The sequence below is a fragment of the Grampus griseus genome, assembly GCF_964374135.1.
Source record: "Grampus griseus genome assembly, chromosome: 10".
Taxonomy (NCBI): Eukaryota; Metazoa; Chordata; class Mammalia; order Artiodactyla; family Delphinidae; genus Grampus; species Grampus griseus.
In genome coordinates, this window is record NC_139004.1 from 36,826,581 (window position 1) to 36,850,317 (window position 23,737).

Consider the following 23,737-nt stretch of genomic DNA (forward strand, 5'->3'; position numbering starts at 1 on the left):
TTTTTTTTCTTCCGCTTTTTGTCCCTATGAGCCCTGAGTTGTGGAAACATAGCTACAGGGCAGTTTTGCATTTGCTTCCACTTCATTCCCTAGAGATCTAACAGCTTTAATTGACCTATTTTTAGTTTAATTTCTTGGGCTAAACTGTTCAATTACTTAAAAACAATTCACTGAACATTTACTATATGTATATCACCATAGTTGGTGCAAAGATACAAAACAATGCAACACAATGTAGCTGCTTTACACACAAAAAGTAAGATAACTAGGTAAGGCAGAGTAAAAAGCCTAATGGTGGACACACTATGGGGTTCAGAAGGAAAAACAGAGAGCCGCAGAAACACGGGGAGGAAAAGCCCAGAGGAGGAGAAGGTTTGTGTGAGGAAGTTTCAGAAGGAAGGTAACCCCACTCTTCCGGGTGGAGTTAGTAAGGCGCTGTAACGTTAGATGAGGCTGTGGATGAAGCTGACTTTAAGGTCCCTGTTAAGGAAGCTAAATCAGAATCCAGGCAAAAGGAAGTCAATTAAAGTGCTCCTGGGGGTGGGAGGTAGGTTTGATGAAAGCTGTGTTTGAAGAGGCAAACACTGTAACATGAAAGGGCTAGGAGGCTTTCCAGTGACTCAGACCAGAACAAACCTGGGTTAGAGAGGCCAGCGTGAGGGAGAGAGCAAGTGAGGAAGGCGGACTGACAGGATTGAGATGTGGAAAGTGTACAGAGTATTTGTTGTCAGGAGTAGCCAGCCGGGAGGTGGCTTTACAGGGGGCGAGGCAGGAAGGGAGGCAGGAAGGGCAGACTTCAAACCCGGATTAAGGGGTCAGAAGGCAGATGTCTGTTCTAAAGAACTTTCTCACAACGAACACAGGATAAATACAGACAAAGGGATCAGGTCACCCATTGCTGTGTCCCTGCCGACTCTTGGGATACTTGCTTTCTTTCCGTTGAAACAGAAACTTTTATTGAGCACCTCCACAACTAGCAGGCTTTAGGTGTCCTTGCAGGGGATGGGCACAGTGACAAACATGAACAGGGCACGTGCTGGAATAAACACCTTGCTCACAGGGCTGCTGAGAGGAACATACTTTAGTTATCTTGCTGCAAAGCACTTCAAAAGGTGGCACAAATAAGTGCGATTTAAGAGCCTGTTATTACTCGTTTTTATTACCTAACGACTAGACTATCGGCGCCTAGCAGAACGCTTGCGTGTGCTCACACTGAAGGACTAAATAAAACCTTCAGACCCAGTGAAGTAAATAGGGCAAAACACATTTTCTAACCATGAGCTCTAAGGCAGGTTGGCGAATGGTCAACTGCAAAGGAGGAGGACCACAACCTTCGAGGTGCAAATGGATTTGGTGTGGTGGGGAGGGCAAAGGGGTGAGACAAGGCTGGCGAGCGCGAAGGGACTCGGCCTGCAATGGGAAGCCTCGCAGGCAGCGGGGCCCGGGAACAGGGCCGCAAAAAGGCGGGCCCAGAACTGCGGAGAAAACTCCCGAAGCCTGGGTGGGGGATTGGAAGCGCCTCAGACCATATTGGGGGCATCTGGCTTCCAGAACCTACGAGCCCCGCCCCTGCCGCTCTCCGGGGATCCCGGGGGAGCGCCCGGGCCTGCGGCCGCCTTCACAGCCTCCGAACCCACGGCCCGGTCGCCCGCGACCACTGACCCCCGGCTCACACCCCAGCGCTGAGCCAGGACCCGACTCCGCCCGGGGACCGCATCCATCGCTTACCGACCGCCTCGCCTACACTCCTGCACTCCCCCGCGGCCGCGAGTGGTGCGGCCCGGCCCCGCCCCCTGACGCCGCGAGGGGCAGGCGCCCGTCCCGTCACGTGACGGGGGAGTGACCTCGCCGCCCCTTGCCATGGGGGCTTCCGACCCGGAAGTGGCGCCCTGGGCTCGCGGCGCTGCCGCGGGGATGGCGGGAGCCGGAGCAGGAGCTGGAGCTCGCGGCGGAGCGGCGGCGGGGGTCGAGGCCCGGGCTCGCGATCCGCCGCCTGCACACCGCGCACATCCACGCCACCCTCGGCCTGCGGCGCAACCCTCGGCGCGCAGGATGGACGGCGCATCCGGGGGCCTGGGCTCCGGGGACAACGCCCCGACCACCGAGGCTCTTTTCGTGGCGCTGGGCGCCGGAGTGACGGCGCTCAGTCACCCGTTGCTCTACGTGAAGCTGCTCATCCAGGTGTGGGACCGGGGCGCCATAGGGAGGTGGGGGCTGATAAGAAGGTGACAGGCCAGGATCTAGAGGAAGATGGGGGTGGGGGAGTCGATGGCGACGGATTTGAGGAGAGGGGCGGGGACGGCGGGTTGGTGCGCAGAAGGAGCGGGAGAGGAAGAAAACGGTGAGGGATTTGGGGATGCAGGGGGCATGGGTTTGGGGATGCGGGAGAAGGGGGCAAAGGGGTCAGCGACAGATTTGGGAGAGGGTGGAAGGAACAAGGGATTTGGGGGTGCAGGGGAGGGGGCGATGGAACGGAGAGGTAGCTTTGGGAGACGAAAGAATGGAGGCGATGGACTTGGACTAGGAGGGAAGTGGCAGCATTTTGGGGTGAAAGAAAAAACAACAGAATTGGGGGAGGGGTGGGAAGTTTGGGCGATTGGGTGGGTAGGAAGATTGGGGGCCAAGGCAGAATATTCAGAAGATGAGCACATATTTAGGGTGAAGGGGAGCAAGAGCTCTGGATTTGATAGAGATGGATTTAAAGCGGTTTGGGGTGGGGGAACAAAGGACTGGGAGTCATGGCCAAAATTTTAGGAAAGAAAAAGGGGCATCAGACTCCGGGGAGGAGGGGACCGGGGCACTGGATTTAACGGTGACGGAATTTGGTGGGAGAGGCGGAGGCGAGTCGGTTTACAGGAGATGGGGGCTCTGGATTTGATGGCGACGACAGATTTGATGGGAGGAGGGGACAGGATGACGTGCTTTGGGGGAGGGGAACAGATAGGGCGACGCAGTGGGGGAGGGGTAGTGGTGATTTCTTTGGAATGGGGAGCCAGGAGGCTTTTAGGGGGAAAGGGATGACGCATTTGGAGGAGAACATTGAATTCACGGTTGGGGGTGGGAGCTGTATGGGGGGATGGGCTGAGGGGTATGGGCGTAGTGGAATTGGGCAGAAGGACCAGTTGGAACACAGGGTAGCAGGATGTGTAGGGGCTGGCAGAAAATGAGGCCATGGTAGGAAGTCTCTGGAATCGAGGCATGCAGGGGCACTTGGCATATTTGGTGGGACCAGCAGTGCCTTACAGATGAATTGGGCTGCTTGAGAAAGGGAGAGATGGAACTGGAAGGGGGTGCCCGAGCTGAGGTGGAGGGAGTGCATTTGGCAGAATTAGGTGGGCATGACTGAGATGAGCACAATGTAGATGTGGATGGTTTGGGCTTGGACGAATATCTGAAGATTTAGCCTAGAATTTTCAGTTAAGTTGCGGGGGGTGGGGGGTGTTTGAGATGGAAACCTAACCAAAACGAGATTTGATTTGAGTTGAGGCAAATGGGTATCAGATTTACTGTCCTGATAATGGACTGAGAATGGGAGATACAGTTGGAATGAGAGGGACTTGAGAATAGGAGTAATTGAAATCTGAGGAATGGGGGCAGTGGATTTTGGAGTGTGACAAGGAACGTGACAAAGAACGAGATTCCTTCAGGGACATTACGGTGCCTGACTAGAATCTAATCGTGACTGAGATTTGGAAATGGCTGATGGGGGAAGGTCGAGACTGGCGTTTGGTTGTGATTTGGGAGTGAGGGCTCCTTTACTTATAAAAATTCAGGTTGTATTTGCAGCAATAGAGATGCCAGCTTTGGGAGAGAAATTGAGGCTTTGGAACTGGTGGTACTTGAGATGAGAAGCAAGGATGATGGAGTGAGATTGGGTGAGGGCTGGGACTTCAGGGTGGCTGATAGGAGTGTCTGTGGAATGGAGGATGTTGGAGTACAAGGAATGGGGGGGGTGCTCCATGTGAAGGAACCTGGAAGTGGCTCCATCATTTGGACCTTGGTAGGTTTGGTTTACAGGAGAAGAAAATTGAAATAAGGGTCACTTGGAAAGGCAGTTGAGGAATGAGAGAGAATGGAGAATGAAGGAGGATAGGGAATTGGGGAATGAGGAAGTCCAGAGGGTGAGAAGAACTGTATGGGGGGTGGATACTGATGGGTGAGCCCAGTTGGGGTGACAGGTGGTCTACCCGATGTGAACGCAGCTGGTGCTGAGTGTAACATATTTGAGGGTGAAGTCTTTTTTTTTTAATTAATTAATTTTTTTTTTGGCTGTCTTGGGTCTTCATCGCTGCACGCGGGCTTTCTCTAGTTGTGGTGAGCGGGGGCTATTCTTCGTTGCGGTGCACGGGCTTCTCACTGCGGTGGCTTCTCTTGCTGCGGAGCGCGGGCTCAGTAGTTGTGGCGCATGGGCTTGGTTGCTCCACAGCATGTGGGATCTTCCTGGACCAGGGATTGAACCCGTGTCCCCTGCATTGGCAGGCGGATTCTTAACCACTGTGCCACCAGGGAGGTCCTTGAGGGTGAAATGTTAATGTGTATAGCTTGGGAATCAGAGATAACATCTTGCAAAAAGGAAGATCTCAGTTTGGGGGTACATGGCAGGATTGGATTGGCAGATCTGGGGGCTGTCCCGATTAAGTGAGTAAGAATGCAGTGCCTGAGATCAGGACTCATGGGTGTTAGAGATTTGAGGGACTGGCTCTGCCAGTATATGGTATAGAACCACAGCTTTGGCTGTGGTTAGGACTGGGTTAACAGATTTGGGGATGAAATTGGGTGAGTAGACTTGGGAACAAATAATTAGAACTTGAGAGTGAAGGGAATAGGAGTGAGATAGGGTCAGCGTGCCTTTGATAACACAGGTGGAAGTTAAGAAAATAGACTCAACAGATTTGGGAGCCATGGGGATACAGGATGAAGGGAACAAGCAGGTTTACGGGTGAAATTGGAATCGATGGGCCTCCCCAGTTGTTGTGACTGGAATGGATAAGGCAGCAAAAGAACATTGGCTCAGACTTGGAGTTGAGGGTGTAAATGGAATGCTGCCTGTGTGAGAGAACAAAATCAAAGCAAAACTAACCTCAGAACCTTCGAGCTTTTAACCCAGAAGGGGAAAGGTCTGGAAGGGGAGGGCTAACTGCTTGGTTCACCTGGCCATCCCTTTCCTTCAACTTCCCTGGGCTAGATGTTTTTCTTTTAAGAAGTTCTCCATCGTGGAGGGAGTTTCTTAATTTATGATCAGTAATCTGTCATGTAGCTCAGAATCCCATCCATAAGGGACAGCCTGAACTTCAAAACACTTGACTAAGGTGAGGAAGAAAGGAAATTGAGCCCAGAAAACGCTGGAAGCATACCTAGTTCTATTTAAGGCAGAGCTTCCCAACCCTGCTGTTTCTACCCTCTTCCACATCTAAGAGGAGCTCCTCTGGTCCATGGATTTGTCTGGCCTGCTCTGAGGGACAGGGCTACGGCCCTGGTCCCCTGCCAGGGAAGGGCCTTCTCACACCCCACTAAGGCGCTGGTCTCCTAGACACCTTGCCCCTTGCCTGGCAGCAGAGAATCTTCTCATTAATCGGCAGCATAACAAGTGGCCTCATCCCTCAGGAGAAACCTCTCCTCCTCACAGAGCCTTGGGTGGCTTGGTCCTTCACCCACCCATGAGTTTAACACATACCTTAATTATAACCAGCATCTATACAGCAAGAACTATGATAACCCTGCAGAAATGAGGGGGTCATTGTGTCACAGGGATATGGGGTGATCAAGATTAGATCACAGTTGAGGAATTGTTTGAGGAGCAGCTGGGATTCGCGGTGGCTGGGAGTGAGAGGGACAGATTTGTCGACATCTGCAGTGGGTACAGTAAGAAATTTGAGTGTGGGGTGAATGAGCTATCTGAAGTTTGGGGCTGAGATTTGGGTGTGATGTGTTTTGGTGTTGCCACATTTGAGATTGAGACTGGACTGATGTTTTAACCTGGCGATGAGAATTAACTGAGAGTTTTTTCTGAGATGAGCATGGGGTTTGAAGTACATAAACATGGGGGAGGGGTTCTGCACTGGAAATATCTGGAATTGGAAGGTAAGAATGTTGAGGGATGGGGTGACTTGGATTATGGTAAGGTATCTGGGACTGGACATTTCTGTGCATTGGGAGATTACACGATAGTAATAGACACTGATGAAATTTTGGGTATGTTTTGATGGGGAAAACATCAACAGAAATAGCATTAGACTCTGTGGGAGAAGAGTTAGAGGCCTGGGAAAGGTGAGAAGTAGTGAGACTGAATCAACAATAGAATCTGACTTTCCCTTTGTATTTGTTGATTCTGAAGGTAGGTCATGAGCCGATGCCCCCCACCATTGGGACCAATGTGCTGGGGAGGAAGGTCCTCTACCTGCCGAGCTTCTTCACCTACGGTGAGTGTGCTTCCCAGGCAGGAAAGCCCACACCGAGAGAGACAAAAAAGAGAGAGACAAAAAAGAAACGTCAAAACAGGGAACAGGCCCAGGTGGCCCTGGGGAGCACACCGGGCAGCATGGGGCACCCAGAGTCAGAGCTGGCATGGAAGAGGGGTCAGAGGCAGCAGGTTGTCAGGATGGGAGCAGGTGACCAACACAGCTTTGGTCCAGCTCCTCTGTGTGAGCTGCCAGCTGTCAGCCCAGGCAGCAGGATAGGGAGACAGGTCCAGGCTGTGCCTGGAAGCAGGGGTAGGGGGCGGATTTCCGTTTTTTTTGTTTTTTTTTTTTTGCCTTCTGAGCAGTCTGGCTGCCCTTTTAGCAGTTCTTTTGCTTTCCTGCTCCTCCAGCAGGAGGCCCATTGGGGCCTCCTGGGTTCTTTTCCTTTGTCCTGTTCCCCTGCATTCCTCAGGCAGTGGTGCCTACTCACTCAGGCATCTCCATCCCCTGGGTGTAGAACAGTACATGGTGGGTCTTGGCTTCACCCCTGGTGTGCCCTCTTGAGCTGCTCGAGCTCAGGAAGGCTGCTAACTGCTCTGGCCCCATACTCCTTATCAGCTTCTTCATGCCCAGGCCCTCCATACAAGCACCCGCCCCCTCCGCCTCCTGCAGCCTTGCCTGCCAGAGGGTCTCTCCATCAGGAAGCCCACCACGGTGGAGCTTCCCTGATGCCAGCAAAGCCCACCAGCTGCCTGTGCTGCTCATTCCCTGACCCCCAGCTGGCCAAGGCCGTTTCAGATCCACCATCCCTGTCCCTCTCCCAGTCCCCACCCTTCCCAGACTTGTTTATTTTTTTTATTTTTTATTTTTTTGGTCACACCACATGGCTTGCAGGATCTCAGTTCCCCGACCAGGGATTGAACCCGGGTCACGTCAGTGAAAGCCTGGAATCCTAACCACTAGCCACCAGGGAACTCCCCAGACTTCTTTAAATGTGCCTTTGCTCTCTGTGTTCACAGCCAGGCTGACCCTCTCATGCTCCCTCCACCTCTGCTCATCTTATCTGTTTAGTCAGTCTAGCATCTTCTCTGAAAATCTTTCTTTCTGCCAAATAACTTGGGGCCTCGCCTCCTGTCCCCTTTTCTTCACTCCACCCCCTGCTGGCAGAATCTGATGCCATGTTTCCCTTCTAGTTTTGCCACCTCATTGTTGAGTACAGTATAGAGCCAGGTGGAACATGTCATTTTGCGGGGAAATCTGTTCGTATTTGTTTCACTTAAAAGTTGTCAGCGTGGGGAAGGAGGACGTCACAGAATCAGGGAGGCACCCCCCACTGTAGTGCAACGAAGCCGGTATGCAGAGCGACGCTGGATTTGCGGATGGCAGGCTGCCGACCCCTGCGTGTGATTCCTCCATACACCACTATGCAGGCTCTAGCCATAGAGAGGTTGGGACCCAGATCATCTCTGTTCATGTCACACAGTCATTCCCGAAAGGACTCAGGGCAGAGGGGTCTTGACAATCACCTTACTGCCTCTTGCAAAGATGAGCAGAGTTCTGAGGTGCTCCCCCCGCCATTTATATAAATGTTGTTTCAGCGCAGATGGTGTAAGCAGACTCCTGGTGTTGGGGAGGGGCTCAGCTGTCTGGCTGTCTAGCGACTGTCTGGACGGGGTCTACTACTCCCCCTCAGCTATGAACAGCGCCACAGCTGCCATGACATTCTTTGGTGTTCTCCCAGAAGGAACTTCCTGGGGAGTTTTCAGGGACCACAGAGAAACCATGGAATGATGGAGCCCCTTGCCAGCCAGGGGGCCCTTTGGGCCCACAAAGGCCTCTGTAGACGTTTCTGCATACCTTTGTCTGTTCTCACTTGTTCGTAATTCCGCTCTGAGATGGGGAGAAATAGGGGTCCTTACTCCCGTTTTTTCTGGCTAGGAAATTGGATGGAAAGAGGTTAAGTGTCCTGCTGGAGACCACACTCAGGCTTTATCCCGCCAGCTCTCCCTTCTGCTGACTGGCGCTCCCCTCCCCCAAAATAAACCTTCTTTCTGCCTGTTCACTCCGTGAAGCAGGGCGTCCTGGCCACGTCGCCCAGTGTCCTCTCTCCTCCTACTCCTGTCTTTCCAGCACCACCCCAATCTCAGGAAGCCAAACAAGCAGGTACCAGGTGCTCTCGGGACCAAGGGAAGCCCATACAGCTGCCACATGGAATTGCTGTTGGCAGACATGTGGCAGAGGAGAGAACGGCACCCTCCCTTGCTGGTTCCCGCCACTGTGCGGTGCTGGAGAGCTAAAGTCTTGGCTCGAGGGGAGCACATGGTCTGAGGGAATGTTCTGCCAGCTTCCAGGTATGCAGGTTTATAAAAATACCTTTCCTTTTTGAACATCATTTAAAAGTTGATATTGAATAAAACAGCAACACATTAAGAAAGTATCCTTTTAAAGACCCAAACAAAAAAACACTGACTCAAACAGGGTCAGGGTCCAGCTTCCCTGACCTCTTAAGTTTTTTTCTATAGAATAGTTCATTGGTGCCTCTGTTTTAGTTACTTCTCCACTGGCTTTCCCCCCTGTAATTAATAGATGCCAGTAGGCGCCAGGTGGGATCCTGGATGCCGCACAGTGACAAGGTGGGGATGGCCCTCTCCGTGGCATGCTCAAAGGACGCTCTAGAGCCTTTCCCCGGGGAGCCCTTCCTTTTCCTTTTTCCCTGCCTTAGGTTGCAAACTTCATCATTGCTTGTGGTTGCCTTTTTCCATTTTTTCTTTTCCCAGAGAAAAACATTTTTTATAAGCAACAGAATTGGTTCCTAGGTTGCAGCACTTAAGTTGCTGAGTTGAGAAACTGTAGCTAAGTTTGCCAAGTAGATTTTCCAAACTACAAAAAGAAAAACGTATGAACTTCTTTGCCAGAAAAATATGTTTTGAAGGTTTTACAAAAAGAAATGGGCTAGAAAAGGTGTTTGGGGGTGGGGCCCGATTGCTTCCGGGGTCCTGGACGGTGCTTCCCTTCCGTGACTGAAGTCAGCAGGTACTGAAGAAGGATAAGCTGCGTCTGGTCTGGGTGTGAATGTGACCCAGGAGTGGGTGCGTCTGGGCTGAACGTGACGCTGCCACCTCTGCTTTCTTGTAGCCAAGTACATTGTGCAAGTGGATGGGAAGATAGGGCTGTTCCGAGGCCTGAGCCCCCGGCTGATGTCCAACGCCCTCTCCACCGTGACCCGGGGCAGCATGAAGAAGGTGAGCCCGGGGTGAAGCCAGGACCGGTTGCCCGAGGTTCCCCTGAGCCCCCTGCCACCCCTGGAGGCAGCCATGTGCACCGGTCCTGCTTCTCTGTTCCCAGACTGGTCAGGGCTCCACCCCAGCACCAAAGCCAGACTCCAAGCCCTGGTGGTCCAACGCCGAGTCTCCTCAATTGGAAAGGCCCCTGCCTCACCATCTGCCTGCTTTCTTACAAATGTGACACTAGGCAGGGACTTTCTCCCCCCAGCTCCAGCCCCAGGGGGTTACCCAAGGTGGGCCCAGCTAATGGACATGGCCAAGAAAATAGTAGGAGCTGTTTCCTGCCCTCTCCGTCCCTTCAAAGCTACATCGAAGAGGCACACCTGTATTTTGCTTTTGAGCCACCTTTGTTCTTTGCATCTCAGGTTTTCCCTCCAGATGAGCTTGAGCAGGTTGCCAACAAAGATGACGTGAAGACTTCTCTGAAGAAAGTGGTGAAGGAGGTGGGTACCTGGAATTGGAGAGGAGAGCCTGATTATCCCTCACCGCCCAGTTGGGCAGGTCACTGAAGAGTCACAGTTGGGGCCTGCTGTGTGCACAATGGAGTGGGATGTGGAAGGAGCCCCAGCAGGGCCACTGCAGGGAATCACAGAAAGCCTCTCAGCCGCCACGGGACCTGGCCTGGGACCTGGCAGCAGTCCTGGGCAGAGGGAGTTTTGTGTGGGTGACAAGGGGGGCCATCTGAGGTAGACCGACCCCACGTGGGTGCTGCAGGATCCCAGTTTTTCCCATGTAAGTGCTTATAGCTCCCAGTGAGCACCACTTCCAGAGACAGGCCAGACCAAGTCCCCGCCCTCTGCTCTCTTGCAGACCTCCTATGAGATGATGATGCAGTGCGTGTCCCGCATGCTGGCCCACCCCCTGCATGGTGAGCCGCCCCATTGGAGACTGCATCTCAGCCGTGGGGTGACCCCTCATGGGCTGTAGACGGGCAGCGGTAGAATTACTGGGAAGTAGTATCACTGGAATTGGCCGGGAGTTCAGTCCAAAGGGAGCTGGGGCTCTTCCCAGCCAGAAGAAATGGGATGCCGTGGTCATGGGGTGTGATGGGGAATCCCAGGGGCCCTCCTCCCCTCCCGCGCTCTGACACGGGCCGTGTTGTGCAGTGGCCACTGTGCCGGGCACCCCACCCATAGCTGGGGAGTCTTGGGCTTTGGCCGCCATGTCACCTGTTTGTGTTTTCTCTTTCCTCAGTCATCTCAATGCGCTGCATGGTCCAGTTTGTGGGACGGGAGGCCAAGTACAGGTGGGTAATTCTTGGGGTTGGCAGGAGTGGCCCTGTCACTATTCAGAGTCTGCCAGGACAGGCCATACTGTGGTCAGCTGCTGCCCCTTTTCTGCCCTATTTCTTGTGTGCCAGCTTCAGAGGAATGGGGTAGTGGCTTCCATAGTCTGGGTCCAGGGGTATTTTCTCCCTCTCTTGTCTGGGGCAGCCCTGGATGAGCCTAGATGCCCTGCAGAGGGGTGAGTGGGACAGGAGTCCAGTTGGATTAGGAGTCCTGGCGGGGTTCCCTCCTAGACCCCCTAGGTTATGCCCTAGCCCTTTTTCCAGCTGTCACAGAAGCCAGCTTAGAGTTTGTTTCATCCTCTCCTAAGCGGCTGTCTACCCCATGGCCTTGGGGCTTGGCGCTTCCATTGTTTACCAAATATTTACCTAGCACCTGCCATGCCTGACACTGAGCTGGATCTGTAGGGGCATAGGTGTGTTGACACAGTCCTTCCCTGTGGCACTTGTGCCCTCCCTGCCCCTCTGAGGCTCAGTGCAGGACAGGAGGTGGGTCCTGGAGGCTCGTGGCAGGAGTACATGCATCTGTTATCCTTCCTCGCTCAGATTCTTATTTCCTGGGTTCAGTTGTTTTCTGCTGCTGTCCTTGGGGCCACTGCCCCAGGAAGCTTGGCTGCCATGGTGCCTCATTTTGAGTTCACTAATGGGAAATTGGCCCATTCCCCCAGTGGGCTTAGAACCCAGTGGGCTGAGCCACTGTCCTGAGAGGAAGGGTAGCGGGGCCTGGCAGGGCTCTGGCTCCCACCGTCTTTCTCCTAGGCTACCCTGGCCCTCTTGGCTTCGCAGAGCCTCTATGCAGAACAGGTCACTTGGCATTGTCACAGGTCACAGAGGTTGCACTTGAGCCTCCTTTGCATGTCACACCTAAGACATCCCAGCCTGTCCTGTGATCTCTAACAGGCTGCAGTGGGCAGGGTGCGCATCCCCGAGTTCCCTGCTGGGGAGGGCCAGATGCCTTTTCCCAAGCTGCGTCTGTACAGTCTGATCACAGGGCCTCCTGCTGCAGGGCCCTGTATTCCTTCTCTGCCCTCTGGGAAGGTGCTTCTCTCCACTCGCCACCTCTCCTCCTCTCTCTGTGGGACATGCAGGCTTCTTTGCCAGAAGGTTGTTCAGCCAGAAGTAAGCACTAGAGCCAGGCAGGAGAAGGTCCCGTCGCCTCTGCAGCAGCCCAGGCTAGAAGGTTCATTCCTACATTCCAGATCCATAGAAAAAAGCAGTAGAGAACTGGGGTTCTGCCCCTGTGGGTGGTTGGGTTTCCCCAGTCTCCATAAACTGCGTAGACGCCCTCTCACTCCCCAACAGAGCTGTAATCATCTACACTTGGGTTCTGCCTGGTGACAGAGAATGCCCCCTCCCCATCCCGGCCAGGACTGGATGGCTCTGAGCAAGGGTGACAGGCTCTGCTCCACACCAGGGCATGGGCTTCTCCAAGGTGCCCGGGTGACGTTGTATCCCTGTGTTCTCCACAGCGGCGTGTTGAGCTCCATTGGGAAGATTTTCAAAGAAGAGGGGCTGCTGGGATTCTTTGTGTACGTGAGTTTATACACCCCGTAACTGGCCACGGAGCATGGCTCTACTAACAGGCGCATTCTCAGCCCTCAGGCCACAGCTGTTGGCCTCAGACTAACCACAGGGCTCTGTCCCTGCCTGAGCAGCTGCTCCTTGGCCCGTAGAGCTCCATGGCCTATGCGCGCTACGGATCATCGGGAACAAAGCTGCCCAGCTCTGTCCACATTGCGGCTTACACAGAAATGGTACTGTTTGTCCAGCACGCTGGGGGTGGGCGTGGCCAAAACCGCACCCCCGACCCCACTGTCCCCGTCCATGTGCTCCAGGGCTGGGGGTGGGCACGAGGCTGGTCTTCAGGTCTTCCATCATCCTTGGTTTCACTGCTGAAAAGTCACTGAAAATCTGTGCCACGGGCTGAAGGTCAAGCCCTGGCAGCTCACAGGCTGACTCCAGCTGATGGATCCTGTTTGACATAGCACTTCTGAGAAATTAGTTCTTCATGTTCAACATTTAGGATGTTTCACAAAACAATCCCTATTTCTGGCTTCTCTTAAAAAGTCAAGACCTGGCTGTGCTGGGCCTGTGTTTCTGCAGAGCAGATGTCTTCAGGGCACACAATCTCCTGAGGGCCCCGGACCCCCTGCCCTCCTTGGTGTCTCACACCCATCTTACTCCACCTGTAAAGAAAGCTCACACCGAAAAGACTGTAAACTACAAACAGAACCCAAAGTCCAGGCCTGACAAATATTTTTTGTTTTGCTTTTTTAAGGTCTAGGCAGAGACACATGCTGTTAAATACACAGTACACTAGACATGGGGCTCTCTGTTAACTCATCTTGTGGTTTCATTATCGGCCAGGTGTTCTGTGTGTAGGCGTGTGTGTGTGTGTGTGTGTGTGTGTGTATGTGGTTCTCACTAGGAGGTGATTTTGCTCCAGGGGACATCTGTAATGTCTGGAGACATCTTTTGATGGTCACAGCTGGGATCTAGTGGGTGGAGACCAGGGATGCTGCTAAACCTCCTGCAGTGCCGAGGTCAGCCCCCATGACAAAGAATCATCCAGACCTGAAGGTCCATAGTGTCAAGGTCGATAAACCTTGATTTATATACGCACATATTCATATGTATATTCATGTCTATGTATATGTACACATATGTATGGGTGTGCATATATATGTGTGTGAATAAATATTTGCTTGTGTGACTGGTGCTTCAGACCCTAAAACACTACATATCACCACCTCTGGTGTTTTTCACACATTGTATACATTCTTCTCTGGTGTGTGAGTAGGATTCCCACACAACAGATACCTTACCCATTGGGTTCTTTTTTTTTCTTCACGTGTTTGTAGAACAGGTGATGTACGTACTCAGAAAGCACTGAGTGTACCTGTGAAAAGTCAGTCTGAGCACAGGTGGAAGCAACAGGATTGGAAATTGCATTCATGAAGGTTCACTTTATTTATATCTCTCATATCATAGATGTGTTACAGGTATTTTGAACTTTCAAATATTTTGAAATAAGATTTTTGAAAGTTCAAATATCATAATTCTGTGTCCTCTCTCCAAGAGATAGCTGTTTTCCTGGAGATCTTTCCATGTCCTTCTATATCTAAACAAGCAAATAAACACATTCAAAAAAAAAAAAAACCCCCACAAGGGCTTCCCTGGTGGTGCGGTGGTTAGGAATCCGCCTGCCAATGCAGGGGACATGGGTTCGAGCCCTGGTCCAGGAAGATCCCACATGCCGCGGAGCAACTACGCCTGTGCACCACAACTACTGAAGCCCACATGCCTAGAGCCCGTGCTCCACAGCAAGAGAAGCCACCACGACGAGAAGCCCACACACTGCAACGAAGAGTAGCCTCCCGCTCGCCGCAACTAGAGAAAAGCTCGCACAAAGCAACAAAGACCCAGTGCAGCCAAAAATAAATAAATAAAAAGAAAAAAAAACCCCAAACCCACAAGTATCACACAGGACCCACTGGTCTCAATCTGGCTTTTTGCCCTCAGCACTGTGTTTTAGGGAAACTTCACATTAGTGTGTAGAGATGCGCATTCTAAAGGCCATCACTTTAAAAGTCAGCCCTCCTTGTAAAAGCTTGTGTGGAATGTTTTTAGTGGAACATTCCAGGGTTGAATACAGGTGCACTGAGCAAAGTGTTTTGTGAGAGTGGATTGGGTAAAAAGGCCAGGAGAAGACGGCTAACGTGTAGGTACTCCTTCATAATCTGCATTGGAAAATCCCGGATTTTGCACCATTCACATCTTAAGGCCCAGTTTCTGTGGTTTGAACACCGCTTGTGAGACCATTAACTTGTGCTGTCAGATGTAGCATATAACACACATACCACCCCCCACTCCCTGTGGAGAAAGGAACACTGCTTTCCTGCTGTGGATAGCTGCTGGCCCATGTGGCCCCTGCGGGCTTCCTTCCCGAGGTGGTGCTGGTGGATATGCTGAAGTTTTGAGCTTGGAACATCCTTGTCTGCTTCCTGGGTGTGGAGCCCCCAGGAAATGTTCTCTTCCCTCCCCTGCTCACCTTTGCTCACCTTGTTTTTTAGCGGCTTAATCCCTCACCTCCTGGGAGATGTGGTTTTCTTGTGGGGCTGTAACCTGCTGGCCCACTTCATCAATGCCTACCTGGTGGATGACAGCGTGAGTGACACCCCAGGGGGGCTGGGGAACGACCAGAATCCAGGTTCCCAGGTTGGTTGGAACAAGGACTTGTCCATCTTTCCATGTACTGCTGATGCCCAGGGTCTGGGGCAGACTTGAGGACTCTGGGATTCTGAGTACTGGGCCCCTAGGGCTGGAGAGGGCCTCTGGGGAGGGGTCTGAGGAGACTCTGGTTGTCCCTGGGTCAGCTTTGCCTTCGAGGAGAACGGCCTCGAGAGAGGAGATCGCTAACAAGACATAGAGGGGTTTTTGGAATGCCCATCCCTGGGCAGCTTTAGGTCAAACAGACCCTAGCTTATCCACGGCTAGTTTGAGGCAGTGACCCAAACCAAACTAGGGATCCCTGGTAAATCAGGATGTAGACCAGCTAATAATAACCCTTGAACTTCCGCTCAGTGTTTTAGGCTTTTTCAAGCCCTTTAGTGAACATTATGACATTTGATCCTGACAGCACCTCAGTTGTGAAAGGAACAGAGCAGGTATAACATCCTGTTTTACAGACAGATGAGACCCAGAGATTGAAGGGCTCTCCTGGGGCCCTTGCCTGCGAATTGACAGGGCTGGGACTAGGTCTTTCCCTGGGCCAGGCTGAGGGTGCTTCAGTCAGCTAGGAAGTGTCCCATGCAGGTGCACCCCACTCTTGTTAGCAGTGGTCTACACAGCCTGGTATGCACAGACCTCGGCAGATTGCGTCAGGCACGGGGAGGTCTTGGTCCTTCTAAAAGGCACTTGTTGAGGAAAGGTTTCTGGGGATCTCATAGGTCAGCTGGTTCGGCCTGACCCAAGATAAGAGTTGGGGAGCAGTGATAGGCCGGGGTTCCTGGGAGCCAGACATTCTAACAGCGGGAATCACCCACCATCGGAGGCTGGGTGAGGGATTGGGGACCTGTCTGCCGGAATCACTTTGTTGGGGTGGGTGGGGTTCATAGTCTTCGTGTGTCTGTGTCTGGGCCCCAGAATGGCAGTTCTGGGGTGGGGGCGGTCTGGGAAAGAGTCTGTGGTGAGGGATGCCTCTGAGAGCTCGCAGCTGGGGCAGAGGGAAACTGGCCATTTGAATTGGGTAGGTGAGTCTTACTGGGCTTTTAATGTGAGCAGATAACAGTTGCTCCATAGAGAGCAGCTCCCACCTGCAATTACAGTAGCACAATGCCCCTTTCTCGAGGGCCTTATGGGTGGGTCAGCTGCTGCCTTCACATACAGAACAAGCCTGGGACAGCTGGGGTGCCTTGAGGGGGAGGGGTGTCCCACAGCTGCTTGGTTCCTCCAGTCCAGGTGGGCAGGTGTTTGACCAGGGGCTACTGCACTTACCTCACTGAGAACAGCAGTCGACACTTCACTGAGAGTATTTTTCACGTGCTTTTCTGTGTAAGGCTAAGATGAGGCTGCCACTCAGGCAGAGGGCTGAGCAAATCTCCGCCCAGGGTTGCAGGGCATCCATCGGGTGGGATGGCCATGTCACAGGAAGCTGAGGGATAGGTAGTCACCCTTTGTAGTTCGGTGCTGTTTCATGGGCAAAGTTGAATTCAGGAGTTGGGGCCTGAAGGGGGCGAGAGTTTGGTGAGGTAGGGTGGCAGTAAGCCCAGGGTTGCCCTTCACCTTATGCTACAGGACCCAGGATTCTGTGTGCAGTTCAGATGGGTGCCTGACTTTCCATTCAGTAAGCACTTACTGTGCGCTGAGCCCTGGGCAGGCACTGATCAAGGCAAACAAAGGCCCAGCCCTCGCAGCTTACAGCTCGGAGGACGTTACGTAGGCCACAGCCCATGATCCCACCTACCTCGTCTCTTCCACTCACCATCCCTGGCTGGGTCACAGAAGGCCCTCCAGTCTGGATATCCCACTTCTGCCTCCCAGATCTTCTCTTGGCTTTGACTGCCAGGCCCCTGAAGCTGCTGGCAGGCCCTGAAAGGGAGCGCAGCGTGTGCCACGGGCATGTGAGGAGCTGAGTGCAGAGGGGGTGTGAGGCCAGTGCGGAGGGCGAGGTGAAGGGGCTGCAGACCAGGCAGCGCGGGCGGGGCGGGGGCCTGCATGTTTGAAGTCTGCATCCCGAGGTACCTGGGGCAAACCAGTCTCCCTTTTTGTCTTTGCAGTTCAGCCAGGCCCTGGCCATCCGGAGCTACACTAAATTTGTCATGGGGGTAAGTCTGGCCAGCTGCTCTTCCCACTGAGCTGGGGGCCTGGGCGGGGCTTCGGAGGCCAGCTCTGGAGATGGCTGGAGGCAGGCCTCCGTCTAGGGTGTGCCTGCTCCTGGAGCCCGGGTCGGGGGCTGGTGGTAGGTGGGCTCCCTGACCCTCAGGTCTCCCTGCAGATTGCAGTGAGCATGCTGACCTACCCCTTCCTGCTGGTCGGCGATCTCATGGCCGTGAATAACTGCGGGTAGGTGTGTGCCCCTCCGCAGGCACCCTGCCAAGGCTGCTGGGGGGACCTGGCTGAGCCCGTCCAGTGCCCTGCCCCCTCCCACCTGCTCTATGTGTGGGCTTGGCCCACCAGGCCCCTGGCTTCCTCTGGGATTCATCACACCCCTTTGGGAGGAACCTGTGGTTTGGTATGGGGGTGGTGGCAGCCCCAAGCCATTTCTTCACGAGGGCTCCTTTTCCTTAGCTGATCTGTCTCCCACTGTTCTCTGGATCTAACATGCTCTCCTTCCCCGCAGGCTGCAGGCCGGGCTACCCCCTTATTCCCCAGTGTTCAAATCCTGGATCCACTGCTGGAAGTACCTGAGTGTGCAGGTAAGCCTGCTCTCCAGGGAGGCTTTTCTCACTTTTCCACATCAGTCAGATGGAAAGGTTTTGTGGACTCTTCATTACATGGAAAGTTAAGGGGTTGTCACGGAATCCGATGTTGTAAGGAGGATAAAGAGGATGTAGACTTTTGGTTTGAGGCATTTAAATTAAATTTTCACTTTATTTTATTGGATTGGCCAAAAAGTTCATTCTGTTTTTTTCTGTAACCTGTAGAAGGGGTTTGAGGTGGTCAGATCTGAATTTACTTAAGAATTACACATCAGACAAGGTCTTCTTTTCCTCAACTCTCCAAGACACTTAGAACAAGTATGAGGGAGCCCACAGGGCAGGTGGTGAAGCCCAAGAACTTCTTATACCTCAAGTAACCTGGGATGAAAACACACCTGGCGTGTTGGAGGCCGGCCCCTCCCTCCACCCGCGCAGGATGCCCCAGGTGCCCAGGAGAGCCTGAGGGTGGAGCTGGGCCATGTGGTGAGCTTGGCAGGCTTTGTGGGGAGTCTCTTATTTTTATGAGCTTAACTGTCTGCAGAGTCTTTCTCAGTCCTTTGTGGTTGTGTGAGAAGGGTTGTGTGTAAAGTGACAGGACTGGGGGCAGCCTGGCCTGGGCATGAGAAGTGCCCGGGCTTGGTGTAGATCAGCCAGGCGGCAAGCCAGGGGGGTGTTGGGGCGGGGCAGGGCGAAGGCTCGGGTCATTGGGTGGTTTTCCGAATTAGACAAGCCGAGACTCCAGTTCACAGAGCAACAGCTAGTGCCTAGGCAGCATCTTCTGAGAGGTGAGGCTGCGTCCAGTGGATTGGTCACTGTTAGACTTGGGGAAGGTGGGGTGGGGCTGGGGAATTGGGGCAGAATCCCCTTACTTTGCAGATTTCCTGAGTCTGCCAGTCTTGAAGTCTTTGTGTTCTGTGCCCAAGCACCCTCCTGCTGGCTGGAGCTCTGGGTCAAGGATCCAGGTGGCTGGCCCAGGACAGATCCCTGACTTTTCCTGACCTTGGTTGGCTTCAGAGTAAAATGGGGCAGTGGCCTGGGCAGGAGGAGCTAGCACACTGACTGGCCTCAAGGTTGAGAAAAGGACGGATAGGAGGAAAGCAGGGAAGCCAGAGACAGACGCAGGCCTTCCAGCGAATCCAGTTGGTCCTACATGCATCACATCCTCTAATATTGGAGGAGCCCCGGTCCACTTGGGCTCTGAAGCCAGAGGGCAGTGAGTCTCCTCTGGGGGTTTCCTACTCAGTAGCCCGGTGAATACTGGACACCCAGGACTTCCCTGGTGGCGCAGTGGTTGAGAATCCGCCTGCCAATGCAGGGGACACGGGTTTGAGCCCTGGTCCAGGAAGATCCCACATGCCGCGGAGCAACTAAGCCCGTGCGCCACAACTACTGAGCCCGTGCGCCACAACTACTGAAGCCCATGCGCCTAGAGCCTGTGCTCCGCAACAAGAGGAGCCACCGCAGTGACAAGCCCACGCACCGCAACGAAGAGTAGCCCCCACTCGCCGCAACCAGAGAAAAGGCCATGCACAGCAACGAAGACACAACACAGCCAAAAATAAATAAATTAAAAAATATATATATTGGGCACCCTGTGGCATGAAGTAAACTGCTCCCTTGTGCTTCAGCACAGAGCAGATTCTGACCTTGCCCTCAGGAATGCAAACCTAGGCCCTCTATCTCCGACTCTGGGGTCTCTGAGCTACTGGACCCTTCTTTGTCTTTCGCTGGCCTGGCTCTGGGGTGGGATGAGAAGCATGGCCTCCCTTTCACTGACCCTACTGCTCCTTCCAATCCAGGGCCAGCTCTTTCGAGGCTCCAGCCTGCTTTTCCGCCGAGTGTCATCAGGATCGTGCTTTGCCCTGGAGTAACCTGAATCACCTAAAAAAAAACACGCTCTCTCAGCCTGGCCACCGTGGGTGAGGCCTGATCATCTCGGGGCACCTGTAAGACAGCCAACCCAGCAGCACCTAGATGTGCTCCAGCACAGCTGGGCTTCGGTTTCCATATATGCCATGTGTCTGTCCAGAAGTAGGGGTTGGGTGGGGGTGAGGCTGCGTCCAGTGGATTGGTCACTGTTAGACCTGGGGGAGGTGGGGTGGGGCTGGGAAATTGGGGCAGAATCCCCTTACTTTGCAGATTTCCTGAGTCTGTCTTGTGCAGGGGGCCAAAGAATGGCTTGTGGAGGCCCACGTTGGATGGGCAAAGGCTCATGAAGTCAGGTCCCAACCCCCATTCACACCCCTCGAGTCAGCCCCAGCTCTCATCCTGCAGCTCAGCTGGGAGTGTCACTTTCTTGCTTTGTAAATAAGATGTGATCCCCTTTCATGAGGCCGCTGTCATGTCCAGGCCTTTGCTAGGAGACTGTCTTCGTTTTTCTCAACACTACTTTTCTGATGAGGCAGCACCTTCTGAAAGGGAAATCATGTGACTGCTCAGAACGTGTCCTTCTTGTCAAATGTTCATTGGTTTAATGGTGATGCCTTACGTGCAGGATATGGTTACCTGTGCACTTGTGAACACCCAGATGTTAGGCAGATCAGTGTCTTTTCCTATCCAGTTTAAAGTTGCTAATAAGATTTGACCCTTTCTCCCTCAAATAAATTCATTGGTGGTGGTTTGGAGCTTTGTGGGGAGTCTCTTATTTTTATGAGCTTAACTGTCTGCAGGGTCTTTCTCAGTCCTTTGTGGTTGTGTGAGAAGGGTTGTGTGTAAAGTGACAGGACTAGGGGCAGCCTGGCCTGGGCATGAGAAGTGCCCGGGCTTGGTGTAGATCAGCCAGAAGGCAGGCCGGGGGGGTGTTGGGGGGGGCAGGGCGAAGGCTCGGGTCATTGGGTGGTTTTCTGAATTAGACAAGCCGAGATTCCAGTTCACAGAGCAACAGCTAGTGCCTAGACCTCTTCCCAGGGAGACAGGAGCTCTAAAGGTCCTCCCAGCTTCAGAAAACGTTCCACCCAAACCTCCAGCTGTCCTCTTAGACTGTTTGCAGATGACATTGTGGGGTTTTACCAAGTCGGTTGGTGTAGCAGTCCCGTGGTTACAGCAGAAGGAGTGGACACAGGCCCAGCTGAAGCACTGAGCTTGGCCTTCTCTGGAAAAGGCAAAGCTCCCTTCATTTGCTTCTGCCCAACATTTGCTTTTGCCTATAAACAGGCAGAACTTACAAATGGAACCTGCTGGCTCCTAGAGACCGTGGGCTTCCAGCTGATGGGGTTTTAATACCAGTTGAGGGCCAGCTTGGTTCCCCAAATGTTTCTCTGCCCTTGCTGTAGGGGAGATGGCTTCAGAGAGCTGGACTTTGGGACTTTGGTCATACTTCCTCACAGGTATGGGCTGGGTCATGCCCAGGGAAGGCCCCGGGATGCTTTTGCAGAACTGGTTTTCCCCATTGGCCTAGTAACAGCTGCCCCAGTTTACCTTATGTATCCTTGTTCCCCAGGAACACAGGAGCATGCCTGTGCAGGTATCCTGTAAATGTACATTGGTGGGGGTTACTAAGATCTCACACTCGCTTCAGACAGCTGAAGTGGCAGGGAGGGAAAGCACACGGCAAGGTGAGCAGGCCAGGCCTCGCTGGCACCAGTTCTGTAGAGGAGGAAGGCCCTTTAGCGGTGTGTCTGCCGCACGGCACATGACCTTTCTCTAGCCCAGTGTGGTTTCCCATGGCACTGACCACTGCCCTGGGGTAACTTTTCTTCCCATTGCTCCACCCTCAAGTCCTGTTTTTGCAGCAATTCCTTCCTGTGGTCCCCCAGATTCAGGAGTCTGAGCTGAGCTGGTCCTGAAGAGCCCCTCCCTCTGACAGCCACCTCCTCCTAGGTGTCTGGAGAAGCCACCAAGGTAAAGAGCCAGCCTGGGTGGGCCTTTCGAGTCACTTTGAGGGGAGGCGGTGCCGTTCTCAGGTAATACCCTGGGATTTCTGAATTTCTGAATTTCAGGGTCTTGACTACATTTCCCAGGTTATCTTCCACCCAGAAACAGCAAGAAAATCACCTTTGATGCTGTGTCTCGGTTTTTAGTTGAGCTAAGTACAGGTTTTTATTCCTAACCATTTTCAGTTCAGTATTAAGGTGCGTGTGTTGTGTGTGGTAAGTGCTCCCTTTGTCTCCTGAACCTTTCATTCTTTGAGGGCTGAAGCCTCACCTGCTCCCCTCCCCCAACCCCCCCTAGCACCTGGCATGTTTCCTCTCAGTCCTGGAAACTAGAGTGACAGGGTCCTTATCTGAGAAAGGAGATTGGGTTGAATTGGTGGGGGAGGGGTGTGGGGGGTGGAGGGTTTGGGGGGTAGGTGCGGGGAGCTGAGCTGTTAGCAAAAGGAGGGGTGACAGGAGTGGGAATGTCCCTGTGGGGACCCAGTTACCTCCCTCCCCTCCTGGAAAACCTAATTGCAATGGACAAAGCTGGAATGTCCTCTGACAGGCCTTTTGGGACCCCCCTGTGATGAAGCCTGAGGTGGCAGTGGTGGTCTTTGCAGGGCCCTACTGTAGCCCTTGTTGCCGCGCCAGTGCCCAGATGCCTGGGAGTCACGCAGCAGAGTGCGGGAGCAGACCTGCCCTACTCTGGTCCTCGAGGCCTCAGAGTGCCAGCCCCCTGCCCTCCTTTTGAACATGCCCTCCCATTCTCCTCCTCTCCCTGACTACTATGGGATACCATGTCTTGGCTTCTGTTATTTACCCCAGAAAATTTCCAAAGAGATTCCTGCTGCTGGTCTTAGTAGGTTTTCTCATATGACAGGTTGGGCTGGAACCTGAGTGCTGGAAACAGGTGTTCTTGCTTTGTAGGAGGCTGGTACATCCCACCCCAAAACTGAGAAAGATGGGTTTGGGCCTCCACAGTCTGGCTCTGCCCAGAGGCTACCTCACCTGACCACCTCATAGAACTTGGGACTAGCTTGCAAAGACAGGCCCACAAAGGGAGGGACGCCCTTCCCCCCTCAGGAAGGCAAGCAGGGTCAGCATCTGAAAATCAATTAATGTAATACATTCTGTCCATAGAAGGAACAAAACCACACAATTATCTCAATGGACGCAGGAAAAGTGTTTAACAAAATTCAACATCGCTTCATGATGAAAACATTCAAAAACCTAAAAACAGAAGGGAGCTTCCTCACCCTAGTAAATGGCATGTATGAAAAACTCGTAAAAATGGTGAAACACCTAATGTTTTTCCCCCTGAGATCAGGAACAAGACAAGGCTCTGCTCTTGCCGTTGGTCAACATTGTACTGGAGGGTCTAGCCCAGGCAACTGGGAAAGAAAATGAAATATTATCTGTGTTAGAAAGGCAGAAGCAAAACTGTGTCTGCAGATGACATGATCTTGTATTGAAAATCCTAAAGAATCCACTAAAAATACTGTTATAACTAATAAATGAATTCACCAAGGTTGCAGGATATAAAATTGATGTACAAAAATCAATTGTATTTCTATACACTTGCAAAGTGAAAATGAAATTAGTGAAACAATTTCATTTATAATAGCATAAAAATTAATAAAATACAAATTTAATAAAAGAATTACAAAACTTATATTTTGAAAATTATAACACATTGTTGAAAGAAAGTAAAGAAGACCTAAATAAGTGGAAAGACATCCCATGTTCGTGGATCGGAAGCCTTAACATTGCTAAAATGGTGGATTACATAATCCCTATCAAAATCTCAGCTGACTTCTTTGCAGAAATTTGACAAGCTGATCCTAAAATTTATATGGAAATTCAAGGGTCTTGAAAAAAGACTGGAAATTCACAGTCTTGAAAAAAAACAAAGTTGGAGGACTTGCACTTCCCAATTTCAAAACTTAACTACAATGCTACAGTAATCAAGATGGTGTGGCATTAGCATAAAGATAGA

At 52.6% G+C, this 23,737-nt stretch overlaps 1 protein-coding gene across 2 annotated transcripts; it reads left to right on the forward strand.

Moving 5' to 3' along the window:
* The first annotated feature begins 1,847 nt into the window (after positions 1-1,847).
* Positions 1,848-20,511, forward strand: MTCH1 (mitochondrial carrier 1). 2 transcript variants are annotated; one of them, XM_082664666.1, is made up of 12 exons: positions 1,848-2,181; positions 6,335-6,419; positions 9,534-9,640; positions 10,048-10,125; positions 10,493-10,550; positions 10,877-10,928; positions 12,437-12,496; positions 15,041-15,185; positions 17,246-17,293; positions 17,464-17,531; positions 17,809-17,884; positions 19,687-20,511. In XM_082664666.1, exons 1-12 carry the CDS (start codon positions 1,861-1,863, stop codon positions 19,756-19,758), a joined length of 1,170 nt encoding a protein of 389 aa, XP_082520792.1. In that variant the 5' UTR covers positions 1,848-1,860; the 3' UTR covers positions 19,759-20,511. The 2 variants fall into 2 exon arrangements, with proteins under 2 accessions (XP_082520792.1, XP_082520793.1); XM_082664667.1 differs by having other exon boundaries at positions 15,041-15,134.
* The last annotated feature ends 3,226 nt before the right edge of the window (positions 20,512-23,737 follow it).